The sequence below is a fragment of the Pituophis catenifer genome, unplaced genomic scaffold (genome assembly GCF_029215685.1).
Source record: "Pituophis catenifer annectens isolate HBS135680 unplaced genomic scaffold, rPitCat1.0.hap2 SCAF_2, whole genome shotgun sequence".
Classification (NCBI taxonomy): Eukaryota; Metazoa; Chordata; class Lepidosauria; order Squamata; family Colubridae; genus Pituophis; species Pituophis catenifer.
In genome coordinates, this window is record NW_027256882.1 from 39,973,167 (window position 1) to 39,986,650 (window position 13,484).

Sequence of the window (13,484 nt, forward strand, 5' to 3'; positions counted from 1 at the left end):
TGTTAAGTGAATCTGGTTTTCCCATTGACTTTGCTTGTCAGAAGGTTGCAAAAGGAGATCACATGATCCCAGGACTCTGCAACGTCACAAGTGTGAATCAGTTGTCAAGTATCCAAATATAAATCATGTGACCATGGGGGGGGGGATGCTGCAACAGTCGTAAGTATGAAAAATGATCTTAAGTCACTTTTTTCAGTTCCTTTGTAATTTTGAACAGTCATTAATCAAACTGTTGTAGGTCGAGGACTACCTGCATATGTTTTATATGTAATATATAAAATATAAAAATATTTATACAAAAATAGCTAGAACAGTTCCTTCCCTAACCAGGAACCTGAATTTTGAGGCGGCACTATGTCTGTCCCCATCTGCCTTGGGTTTTGAGGGAAGCCCCAGCTTCAATCTGGGTCTTTGCCTTTTTCCCCTCTGGGGAAGCAGCAGTAATTGTATTATTTGGCACAGGAAGCATTTTTCCAATCATGTTTAATATAACCTGGTATGTTGCAGCCTCCAGAAACAATTGCGTTGTGAAGGAATTATTATACAGTAATGGAGTTCCTCCCCACCCCACCACACCCCAAGAGATGGAGGTCAACAATACAGAATCCCAATTTCTAAATATTGCCATAGGGATATCAGCATAGTTAAAGCTGTGTGCCTAGTGCTCTGCTTACGGACAGATTACATTTTGAGAGGCTGCAGCAATGGTGGGTTCTAACTGGTGTTACTACCAGTTCTCTTCGCACATGCGCATTAGATTTCTGCCCAGCTGAGGCGCAGCAATCCACTCTGCCGCACCTATCAGCTGGGCTAAAAAACGACAAATAAAGGTAGGTATAACGCGGGGGCGGGCAGGAGGGCCCAGCTCACAGTCATAGAGAACCGGTTCGCTGGTGTCACATCATCACCACAACCGGCTCGTCCGAACCGGGCCGAACGAGGAGCAACCCACCACTGGGTTCGAGGTCCCGATGGCCATTCTTATGCTGGCTGTTTCTCTGCCAAGAGCCTCTCTGGGGATGTTTAGGGGAAAGGTTGTTGGAGGATCCAGATATGGCTCATGTTAGATTGGTGACAGATAGAAGAGGCAGGACGCTGATTCTTGAACTAATAGTTCTTTATTCAGTAGATTGGTACAACCCAGCAACTTGCCTGTCTGACAGCTCACCCTTTCATAGGGAGCTGTCAGATGGCTCAACCAATGAAATTTAACTATTTTTCCCGCCGTAATGATGGACCTGAGTGAAGCCTTCTTACCTCAGCTTCACTCCCTTATTAGTATATTAACAGCTCAACTTGGTTTTTTCTTCTCCACATGATCAATTGTCCCAAAGGTGCTTTTTTTCAAGAGGCAACTGGTCTCTCTGGTTATCTTGGAAGATGTTTCGCTTGTCATCCAAGAAACTTCTTCAGCTCTGAAGAAGCTCCTTCGATGATTGAGAAGCGGTTTGGTGGGCGTGGCTTGGTGGGCGTGGCAGGGGAAGGATACTGCAAAATCTCTATTCGCACCCCACTCCAGGGGAACGATACTGCAAAATCTCCATTCCCTCCCCACTCCTGGGGGAAGGATATTGCAAAATCTCCATTCCCACCCCACTCTGGGGCCAGCCAGAGGTGGTATTTGCTGGTTCTCCAAACTACTCAAAATTTCTGCTACCGGTTCTCCAGAACCTGTCAGAACCTGCTGAATTTCACTCCTGCTCTCAGTAATCTTACTTTTCCTGATTCCCTCTTATTACTACCATAAGCAGAAGTGTCTCCAACTTCAATTTTCTGTCTTCTAGGCTCAGCTTCCCCTCCCTTCTCTCTCCCCACTCCTTCTTTCTCTCTTCTAATGCCCCTGCAGTCAATGCTGGCCTCTTGTTGCAAAACAGAAGGTGAGATTACTGGTAAAAACTGAAAGGCAAAGCAACAGATAAGCAACAGCAGTAAAGCAGTCTCTGAGACTGCCTCATTCTCTTCAAGATGAGTCACCTCATCGATCATCAAGAGTAACAGCTAACTAATGCTAGGTTCTGTTTAGAAGCTCTCCACAAGCAACACGGCTTTAAGGTTTTGACCCAAACTTGGCACTATGACTTCATGGCCCTGCTATGATCAGGAGACAGCAAGACCTGATCTTAATTGGCTGGCACACAAGTCCGGAAGGAAGTAGAAAGTCAGACTTTCTCAGTTCTGAAATTTAACTGAAGATCTCTCCCCCTTGTCTCTTCTCCTTTGTTCAGCCTGCAAGAGTGAAAAACATGCAGGGTAGCTCAGAATGAGCTCTGAACTTCTAGACTTTTCTTACTATGAAAGAGAAATCAAAGTAGGTCATAAACTCCTCGAAATAACACCGGTGCTTTTTCCGCATGGTCACTATACTCACTCCCAACCTCTTAAGCCAGTACAGGAAGTCATTCAGAAGGACCAAAACATCCTAATAGCAATCAGGAATGTTCAGCGTCTATAGAATACCAGTGAACTCTGGGGGGGGGGGGGGAGATATTTATTTTATTTTTTTTATTTTATTGCTATTTATATGCCACCCTTCTCCCGATGGACTCAGGGCGGCTTACAAGATAAAAAAAATCAACAATAAAAACCACAATACAAGTTAAAATCCAATTAAATTAAAATTAAAATTATTATAAAGTGCAAACCCCTCAACGGATCAGTCCATTTGGTGAAAGAGCCACGTCTTCAGTTCGCGGCGAAAGGAGAGGAGGTCAGGGGCTGTCCTAAGCTCGGTGGGCAAACCATTCCAGAGGGTCGGAGCTCCGACAGAGAACGCTCTCCCCCTGGGGGCCACCAGCCAACATTGTTTGGTTGATGGCACCCTGAGGAGGCCCGCTCTGTGAGAGCGCACGGGACGATGGGAGGATGGCAGGAGAGGGTCCTGCAAGTACCCTGGGCCTAAGCCACGTAGGGCTTTATAGGTGAGCACCAGCACCTTGAAACGAACCCAGAGGACCACCGGCAGCCAGTGCAGCTCACGCAGGAGAGGTGTTACACGGGAGTAACGAGAGGCTCCCGTAACAGTCCGCGCGGCCACATTCTGGACTAGCTGAAGCCTCCGGGTGCATCCCAAGGGCAGCCCCATGTAGAGGGCATTACAGTAATCCAACCAAGACGTAACAAGGACATGAGTGACCGTGGCGAGGACATCTCGGTCTAGGAAAGGGCGCAACTGGCGCACCAGGTGTACCTGTGCGAAAGCCCCCCTGGTCACGGCTGTCAGATGATCATCTAAGGACAGCTGAGAATCCAGGACATCCAGATTGCGGACCCTATCGGAGGGAGTAAGAGCCTCGCCTCCTATCACTAGTGATGGAACCTCTAGATCCCGAGATGCCAGCATCCACAGCCACTCAGTTTTGGATGGGTTGAGTCTGAGTCTGTTCCTTCCCATCCAAGCCTGCACCGCTTCCAGGCAGCGGGACATCAAGGAAAGGGCATCCCCAGGGTGGTCAGGGGTGGAGATATAAAGCTGAGTATCATCAGCATATTGATGATACCTCACCCCAAAACCACGGATGATCTCACCCAGCGGCTTCATATAGATGTTAAAGAGCAATGGGGAGAGAACCAATCCCTGAGGCACCCCATATGTGAGGGGCCTCTGGGAGGATCTCTGACCCCCCCGATACAAACTGCGAGTGACCCAAGAGGTAGGAGGAGAACCACTGTAAAACAGAGTCCAACCCGGCAGCGCTCTCCATACCCCCCCCCCACTTCTCACCTCTCCTGCCTCTCCCAACCATCACAGGGATTGGAAGACCCTCTCTCCACCGAGCCACTTCCTTCCTTCCCCCTCCCCCCCTCGCAACCGTCAGACGGGCCAGGTTGCTGAGCCGTAAGAGCCGCCCCCAGCTCATCCCTCACCACCCACCTCCCGGGTCCCCTTAAAATTTGGTTAAAAATTCTAATTAAAAAACTATACCCCTCAGGGTATAGTTAAGGGTTTTACATTGGGTGAAACAAAGTTGATATTGTATATGATAACAGCAGCGAGATTACTGATAGGTCAATATTGGAAAAATGAAGCTATGCCTACTATTGAGGAATGGACTTTGAAGATGGCCAGCTTTGCAGAGATGGCGAAGATTTCAGCATATCTAAAAGATCGCTCACAAGAGACTTACGAATGGGAGTGGAAAAAGTGGATAGATTATGTGCAGAATAAATATCAAACTAGGAAGTATCAGATAGCTTTTAACTGAAAGTATTATATAAAGATAGAAATATTTGAATTTTGTGAAGATGTGAAAAATATATAGGGGGTTCAAGTTTTATAAAAAGGGGATTTTGATTTGGATTATATTCTGTGGAAGTCCGGGGGGGAGGGGTGGGTTGGGGGGGTTAGGGAGGGTTAGGGAGGTTAGGGAGGGTTGGGGGGGGGAATGGGGAGAAAATGTAATTGTAAAACTTTTTCAATAAAAAAAAAAACCCTCAGACCCCGCTTTGACGCATGCCACCACTCGGGGTTCCAAAACCCGTCCTTGAGGTAGGCCATCGATAGATCGGAAGGCCACGTCCGCGAGAGGGGGGCATCTCGCAGAGCGAGGAGGTCCGCCAAAGTATAAGCCAGTTAAAAATATCGGAGGTAGATGAAAGACGACTATAGGCGCCTGAGACTGTAAAGCAGGAGAGGGCAAATGCAGTGCAAACTGGGCGTAATGCAAAAGCCGTTTGCTGTCCCAGATCGTCCGAGAGCCTGTCCCACTCAGGGACGGCTCATCCAAACTGCCAGAGGCTCAGCATGCCTGACGGGGGGCCAAAAGATGGAAAATCAGCCTCCCCAGCACCTAAAAGATAGGATTCTCTTTCAGGATCTCTTAGGATCATTTGTTTTTTTGCAAATGTAGCGGTGTTCAGTGCTGCATCTCCCAGAGCTGGCTGTGGCATCATCGTTCAAAAACGCACAGTCTGCCCCATTTCCCAAGACTTTCATCCTGCAATAGAGTAAAAGCGGAAATTAGGCAGTGGGGAGTATTTCCCACATGGAAGCACCAAAGGGGTCCCGAGTTTACAGTTCCTCTAGCTCAGAGTTCCCCTACCTGTCCAGGTTGGGGGCTCAGAGAGGGTTAAGGGGAGGGAAAGGGGATGATTTTGTGGGAGAGGCAGATGGATGTGTACGTGTATACGTACGCACCTGCAACATTTGCAGCAACAATCGCACAAGTGGGGCCACAAGCACCCACAATAAAAGCCTCGTTGCAGGCACCTGTAGCTCCACTCATGCGAGCGTCATTGCCTTGTTGTTGCTCAAGTGGGGCTGCGACTGCCCCACGCGCACGTAGATGTGCGCGCCCTGGCCACCCACTCACATGGCCCAGTGGCGATTTGGCCATGGGCCAGTAGTGGGCTGTGACCCACAGTTTGGGGACCACTGATCTAGCTGAGCCTCGCATTCACAAATATGAGGATTCATGAATTCATCTGTTGGGAAGTGTTAATTGTACAGTATATCTGTGTTTTAGATGATTAGGGGCCTGGAGGCTAAAACATATGAAGAACGGTTGTGGGAATTGGATATGTCTGGTTTAATGAAAAGATGGACTAGGAGTGACATGATAGAATTCTTCCAATATCTAAAGGGCTGCCACACAGAAGAGGGAGTCAAGCTATTCTCCAATGCACCTGAGGGCAGGACAAAGAAGCAATGGGTGGAAATTAATTAAGAAGAGAAGCAACCTAGAACTAAGGAGAAATTTCCTGACAGTTAGAATGATTAATCAGTGGAACAACTTCCCTCCAGAAGTTGTAAATGATCCAACACTGGAGGTTTTTAAGAAGAGACTGGACCACCATTTGTCTGAAATATTATAGAGTCTCCTGCTTGAGCAGGGGGTTGGACTAGAAGACCTCCAAGGTCCCTTCCAACTCTGTTATTCCAATGAGCTCAGCATTCTGGACTCTAAGCGGAATTCTGAACATGGTATTTACACAGGTAGTCCTCAACTTACAACCAGAGACCTGGGGACTCCAGAGTGATATGGAGCCCATCAACTGGTTGGTTTGATCACTGTCGCTTTGTGTTGGGGGTTTATTGAGTTTTGTATTTGTTTAGGGGTTTTATGTCTCTAAGCAGCCCAGTGTCACTATGAGTTGGGCAGCCATATCAATTTTTCAAATAAATAAATTGGTAAATAAATAAAAATAATGAATAAATACATAGCAATACAAAGTTTGATCATGGGGCAGCTATGATGGCTGTATTTGCAAGGGCCGATAAGTCAATTATTTCGCTTCTGATGTAAGTTTGAACGGTCACTAAATGAATGGCTCTAAGTCGAGGACTACCCGTAATGCATTTTTGAGTTACATTAGTAGGACCAAATCTTTTTAGACGGCAGCTCCTGAATGCTGGAAGCCAGGAGGCTCTTTCTAAGATCAGTCCTGAGCTGCAGGGAGCCTCAATGGAGGCATTTTACTTTCCACTCTTGCCAATTGAAAGGAAAAGAGGAAGACTCACGTTGAATGTTCTCCATCTAGCCACTTCCAGGGTTGATCTGGTTCTTTCTTGAGGCCGATCCAAAAGACGTGGTTTCTTGTGAGATTCGTCACAAAATTCTTTAAAAGCAAAAGCTATCCATGTTAGAACCTTGCATATCTTTTGAACAGCAATCTAACCTTAATAAAACATAGCTAGACGTTCCTGTAGGGAAGGGCAAAATGGGAGGCCTACATCTGGTTAACCCTTTTTTTGAATCAATTTTTAAACATTTTGTAAAAGGTAAAATCTTCCCAGAATGAATCTTGACAATGACTACGTCTACACATCTCCTGTTTTTACTGTTGGTTTCATAATTCTATAGTCCGCCTCTGGAGTTCACATTGTGAAGCATTAGGGAATTCTTATCAGAAAGAAGCAGATGTTATTGACTTATTTCAATGAAGTTTAGAGTGATCATCTTGATTTTTTAAAAATTTTCACAAAGCAAGCTTTGTGAAACTGGCATTCTTTGGAAGGTGGAGGTTTAAAAGGATCCTGAAGCCTTTGGATAGAAAGGCACCTAAGGAAGATATTTTTATTTTCCTTCTAATGATATCAGGAGGAAGTCACTTAACTTTTCCATCTTGTAGATTCACAAGGGTGTCAAACTCGATTTCATTGAGGGCTGCATCAGGGTTGTGTTTGACCTTGGGGGAGGGGGGGGCAGCTTGACGTCACTTGTGTCAGGGGCACCTGTGATGCCCGGAGCGCTCTGCCAATGAAAACAGGCTCACAAGCTCCATTTTCAGCTGGGACGGCCTCCTGTAACCCTCTGCCAGCACAAATGGAGCTTGGGAGGGCCACGTGCTCCCCTCGTGAGCCCAGCTTTCGCTGGCAGAGGCACTGTGGGCTGGTCCTTTGCTGTTTCCAGGGCGGCCCCACGGGCCAGATCTAAGCACCCCACAGGCCGGGGTTTGGCCCACAGGCCTTGAGTTTGAGACCCCTGTTGTAGAAGTTCTATGCACCATCAATGAAACAACATTATTTCAAGGAAATAATTTATGGTAGCCAAAACCAATTACATTACTCACCATTTCCTCCTGTGTAATTTTGGCCAGGGAAGCATTGTGCAAAATACAGAAGTTCTGGCTCTCATTCCAATTCTTTTCCTCTTTTTCTCCTGAAAGTTTGTAGCAGTGTCCCTGATATCCAATCCAATCAGGTGGACATGTAACAGGTGGACAATTTATTGCATCCTTTTGGTGATTTGATGGCACTGATCTTCCTAGAACAGAGAAAAATGGAAAGAATAGACATTAATGTATCCAGTTCCGTTCTTGTAGGTAGGATGGGACCCCCTCTGCTGAATTACAACTTCCTAGTGAGTTCTAAAGAAAACCCAGTCTGGATAAGAAGCTCCATGTTCTAGCACCGCAGTCTCCAAGCTTTCTGGCTTTGCGGACTGGTGGGGTGGGGGGTGAGGGTTGGGAGATGGGATGCTCCATACAAGCAGTGGGCAAGCCCGTGCATAACTCCATTCGCGCAAGTGGAGCTGCGCACATTTACACGCTCCTCACACAAGTGGAGCTTTGCACATACACTCAACCGCTGCTTCTGCGGCCTGGTTTTGAACTGGCCATGGCCCGATAATGGTCACAGCCCAAGGATTGGGAACCCCTGCTCTAGCAGTTGTAATGACCTCCGTCCTATAATCAGTGGTGGAATTCAGCCCGTTTGCACCACTTCGGGAGAACCGGTTGTTAACTTTCTGAGCAGTTTGGCAAACTGGTTCTTGGAAGAAATCATTAGGGCAGAGAACCGGTTGTTAAATTATTTGAATCCCACCACTGCCTATAATCCTCAGATTAAGAGAGATTGCAGACCGGAGTAGCAAATTGCATGTTGGATTTGAATCAGTGGTGGGATTCAAATTTTTTTACTACTGGTTCTGTGGGCATGGCAGGGGAAGGATACTATAAAATCTCCATTCCCACCCCACTCCAGGGGAAGGATACTGTAAAATCCCCATTTCTTCCCGATCAGCTGGGACTTGGGAGGCAGAGAATAGATGGGGGCAGGGCCAGTCAGAATTTATACTACTGGTTCTCCAAACTACTCAAAATTTCCGCTACCGGTTCTCCAGAACTGGTCAGAACCTGCTAAACCCACCTCTGCTTTGATAAACTCACGAGCATGGTGGGTGGTAGCCTGGCCAATGATTTTTGTGTTGCTCCAATCAAATTGGTGCTGTTTGGTGCCAGTGTGAGTAGAGATTAAAGACTTGGGATCGTGGCATTAGACTGCCAGCCTGTGTTTGTGGATCCTGTTTTTTAACTGACGTGATGAAAACCAGGATCCACGAACACCGGCTGGCCGTCAAGCGCCATGATCCCAAATCCAGCAAACAGATCCTCAACCAATCCACACAAGCCCCTCCACCAGCAGTTCACCACCCAATGACTCTGACCTGATGTAATCTCAGCGGAAGTCCCATCACAAGACTCACTGAAGACTCACACCAAGACTCATCGCAAGACCCTCACTTGACACACCCATACCTGAAGCCCTTATAAACAGAAGAACGCTGACGCTGACGTTCCCTAAACTCCACTGAAGATGTTACCTATCCTGGTAATGAAACATTCGGAAGCCAACCCACAAGCTCTGAGAACGAACTTTCACCCTCATCTTACACCTGAGCTACAGATATTTGCCACTATTGGAAGGAAATGCATGTTTGTTTATTTTACTTGTTGATTTTTGCCTCTACTACTACAGTCAGCTGGCAAAAAAGACCCAAACTGTTTGCCTAATTACTCCCTTAAACCTCAGGTCTCCAACCTTGGCAACTTTAAGACTTGTGGACTTCAACTCCCAGAGTTCCTCAGAGTTGAAGTCCACAAGTCTTAAAATTGCCAAGGTTGGAGACCCTTGCCTTAAATCATTATTTTGGCTCTTCTCACAACTTCCAAATGGCCATTTTTTCCCCCTCTAGCAATCTTATTCTGTATAAATCTCAGAAAACAAGTCTCAGGGATACTTTCAAGCGAAAACAGAGATTTTTTTCCCAAACAAAGGAACTGAAGTTTTCTGAACTGGAGAAAGTAGACTAAAATCTGAGGCAAAGCCAACTCTATGTTTCCGACCTATCTGCAGAGGTCATTCGGCTGCATGAAGTCACGCCAAGAAACTTTTCATGGGAGCAATATTAAGATCTGGATTCCTTACCCTGATAATAAACCAGGCAGACGGTGAGGATAAAAATGATGATGATGACGACGTGGGAAATGACAGATACAATCAATACATTTCTGTGTTTATTAACAGCTGATTTGAATGTCTTGAAACGTGCTGCATGACAAAAAGAAGAGAAACAAGATATACCGGCATTCATCTGTTACACCAAAGGAAGCTAGAAAGGAAATCTAGAAACTCTTGGTTTTCCTTGAGCTGAAATCCCCAAATAAAATATTATACACATTTCTAAATTGCTAAGGTTTTCTTGTTTTTTGTTTTGCTTTTTTTAAAAATTTTTTTCCAAACCTAATAGTTCTCCTCTTGAATCAACCAAAATGTAATTCTAAGTCTGATGAATATAAACTGAGGTACAGTCCAATGTTTTCATTAAGAAAATAAAACTTCTTAGGAGTTCTTGCCCTTAATGTTTTCCTAAAGAACTGGAACCCATTATCTTCTCCTCTGTCTCTGGAGGGATTCCCACATGGGCTGATAACTCTCATTGAGGGGTGGATATCTTTTGCAGGATCCAATCTGGGTCGGTCACTGGGATTTGTTTTCCGAGCCTTCGGACTTGTGCTGAAGCTCATCCTTAGGGAACTTCTCCCTTGTAAGAGGGAACTTCCCTGAGGATGGGCTCCAGCACAAGTCCGAAAACTCAGAAGATAAACCTCTGGTCCCAGTGACTGACCCAGATTGGACCCTGCAACATTATCCTGGGACACCAATATTCACCTTCATGGTGGATACCTCTGGAATTTATAGGCCATGTTGTGGGCACGCTCTCAAAATGGCTGCAAAATGCCTTTACTAAAGGTCTGCCATGATGATATGGCCAATCACCAAACAGCAGTTTGAGATTCCTCCCTCTACCTCCTCAATCTATTCTTTCACACCATCTTGACTTCATCTCTTTATGGGAAAATGGGCCTGACAAAATTCTAGGTGTAGGCACCCCGCTACTGTCCATCCGTCCGTCCGTCCGTCCTTCCTTTCTCCCTCCCTCCCTCCCACCTTCTGTTTTCCTTCCTTCCTTCCTTCCTTCCTATCTATCAATGGTGAAATCCAATTTTTTTTCCTACCAGTTCTGTGGGCGTGGCTTGGTGGGCGTGGCAGGGGAAGGACCCTGCAAAATCTCCATTCCCACCCCACTCCAGGGGGAAGGATATTGCAAAATCTCCATCCCCCCCCCACATTCTGGGGCCAGTCAGAAGGTGGTATTTGCTGGTTCTCCAAACTACTCAAAATTTCCACTCCCGGGGAAGAAGAAGAGGAGATAAGTAGAATGTCTCTTTAAAGCTATGAGAGTTAATAAGTGGAGGAAGTTAAAATGGCTCCCTGCTGAGAACTGAAAGTGTAAACTGCAACTGTGAATTGTTTGCTATTTAAAGAAGAAACTTTGTATCCTGTTTCCCAAATTGGATTAATTTGAGGAAGAACTAAGGAGACTTGATTCTAGATGTACTCAATCTGTTTTTGGATTACTTATGGACAGTTGGAAAGAAGAAATTAATTTGAACACTTAAAACTGCTGATTAATGGTGTTAATAAAAGAGAAGGGCGGAGCGACAGAAGAAGACATGATGATATCATATGTGGAATATAAAAGAACTAAATCCTTTAGTCTTTATAAACTTATTGATATTGGAATTGAAAGGAAAAAGTATGGACAGATTGCAGAAAGGGAAAAAAACTGGAATATATTGGGTAGCAAGATGAGAAAGGTGCTATAGTTTGAATAAAATGGATGTAAATGCTTTTTATGTAATTGATGTTCAAACAATGTAAGGAGGATAATTTCCTTCTTCTTTCTCTCTCTCTCTTATTTTCTTTTTCTTTTTTCTTTTTTATTATTCTCTGGTTTTATTCCTCTCCTTTTTTCTCTTTCTTTCTTTCTTTGAATCTTTCCTTCCCCCCCCCCCTTTTGCTATACTTTTATTTCTTTTTTCTTCTCCCTTTCTCTTTCCCTTTTGATTTTTTATTATTACTATTGAGAGAATTTGACTTTTAAGATGGGGAAAAAGTGATAAAAGAAAAACTATATAAAATATGAAGATTATGAATGAATTTTTGATTATTAATAATAATTCCTTATGGATTTAACGTATGCAGAAAGTTTTATTTTTTTTATTTTTTTATTTTTTATTATTATTTTATTATTATCTCCCGAAGGACTCAGGGCGGTGAACAGCCATAATAAAATAATGTACAAAATAGAAATTTAAAAAACATATTAAAATAATTAAATCACAGGCCGAATTTAAAACTCTCATTTAAAATCAATTTTAAAAGTGAAAGCTAGAAAGGAAAGTGCCTGCTAATAGACTGGTGCTCAGAGTCTGGCTTTAAATTGCTGGATTAGATTTTAAAGAGCTGTTTGGGAAAAGATTATCTCGTTTGGTGATTTATAAAGAAATTGTTGAAAGTTGTTCAAGAGGATGGCTGTGACTTTATGACTTTATGGTTGTGGGAAGAAAGAAAATCTTTTTAAAATAAAATGGCTTCCAAGAAAGGAGATTTTGAAAGTGCTGGAAGCTATTTGGAAGTGTCAGAAATGATACACTTGTCTGATTTATAGAACTACAAGGATCCTAATGCAGAATTTACAGAATTTATAAAAGAAGAATTTTATTTATAATTTATAAAAGGATTTATAAAAGCTATAAGTAATCAAATAGCAATTCTCAAAGGGATAACAACAGAAATGATGGAGGAGACAAAAGCAAGTATGGAGCATGATGACAACCCAGGAGACATTTTGATTGTAGCAGAGAAGGTGGAAGAATCTTCTCAAGAATTTTCAAGCTTATTCTCTGCTCTTTTTGAAAAAATTGACAGAATCCTTCAAAATTATGACTTGGTTTGGAAGAAAGTAGTAAATGATCAGACTTCCGAAGTTTTAGAAGATGAAGGAGATTTGCCAGTGGTATTTATACATTTAATAGAAAAGAAACAACTGAACTTTTTTTCACAAACTCTTGACAATCTTTGGTTTTACAGACAAAGGAATGAACTGATTTATATAAGCAAGAAGAGGCGATATGGGGGCTCTAAATCAGAGGAAATTTTCTCAAAAAGGGGACAATCTTTGCAGTTACATCAACCTCAAATTAAAATTAAAAACCTCCTCAAAATAGAAGTAGGAGGGATGCAGAAAGACTGGAAAAAATATAAAAAGAAAGCAAGAATGGAAGATTAACCTTTCTTTTTGGTTTTGCAGTTGTTCTATTAATGGTTAAAAATGATTATGTTTTAGGTGTTACAACTACTGAGGGGGAAAATGTATAAATTTAAATATTGATTTTTAAATATGATGCATTAATGGTTAATTAAAATGATTATGTTTTTTTTTAAAAAATGTAGAAACTTAAATAATGATAATGGCTAAAAATGATTATGTTTTAGGAGTTAAAAGTTGGAGGGAGGAAAAAAGACTGAGGGGGTAAACGTACAGATTATGATTAATTAAGGTTTATTTTTTGTTTTAAGATTTTTAAAATATTCGAGAGTAAGAATGTAAGATCAATCTTTTTTGGTTTTCTAGTTTATGTATTAATGGTTAATTAAAACGCTGATGTTTATGTTTTAAAATTTTAAAAGTTGGAGGGAGGAACAATGAAGTGGGAAAATGTAGAAATTTAACTATTGAATATTTAAGGTTTATTTTTTGTTATAAGATTTCAAAATATTTGAATTTTGAGAAAAGTAGGAGGGGGAAAAATGTTTTTGTAAATGAATTGAATACCTTATTGATATATTAAGAGAATTTTTAAGGTTCGAATGCTTAATATTTGTTAATGGTTTTAAAACTGTTAGAGTTATTGGATTA

At 43.0% G+C, this 13,484-nt stretch overlaps 1 protein-coding gene across 1 annotated transcript in view; it reads right to left on the minus strand.

The window, feature by feature from the left end:
- Window positions 1-4,807: 4,807 nt before the first annotated feature.
- The window catches only part of LOC139310156 (C-type lectin domain family 2 member B-like), a 61,029-nt gene continuing 52,352 nt past the window's right edge, over window positions 4,808-13,484 (minus strand). Inside the window, exons 6-8 of the mRNA XM_070934317.1 lie at window positions 7,510-7,655; window positions 6,458-6,555; window positions 4,808-4,934 (exon numbers count right to left, since the gene is read on the minus strand). Coding sequence (XP_070790418.1) covers window positions 4,808-4,934; window positions 6,458-6,555; window positions 7,510-7,655 — 371 coding nt within the window. The remainder of the gene's footprint in view (window positions 4,935-6,457; window positions 6,556-7,509; window positions 7,656-13,484) is intronic.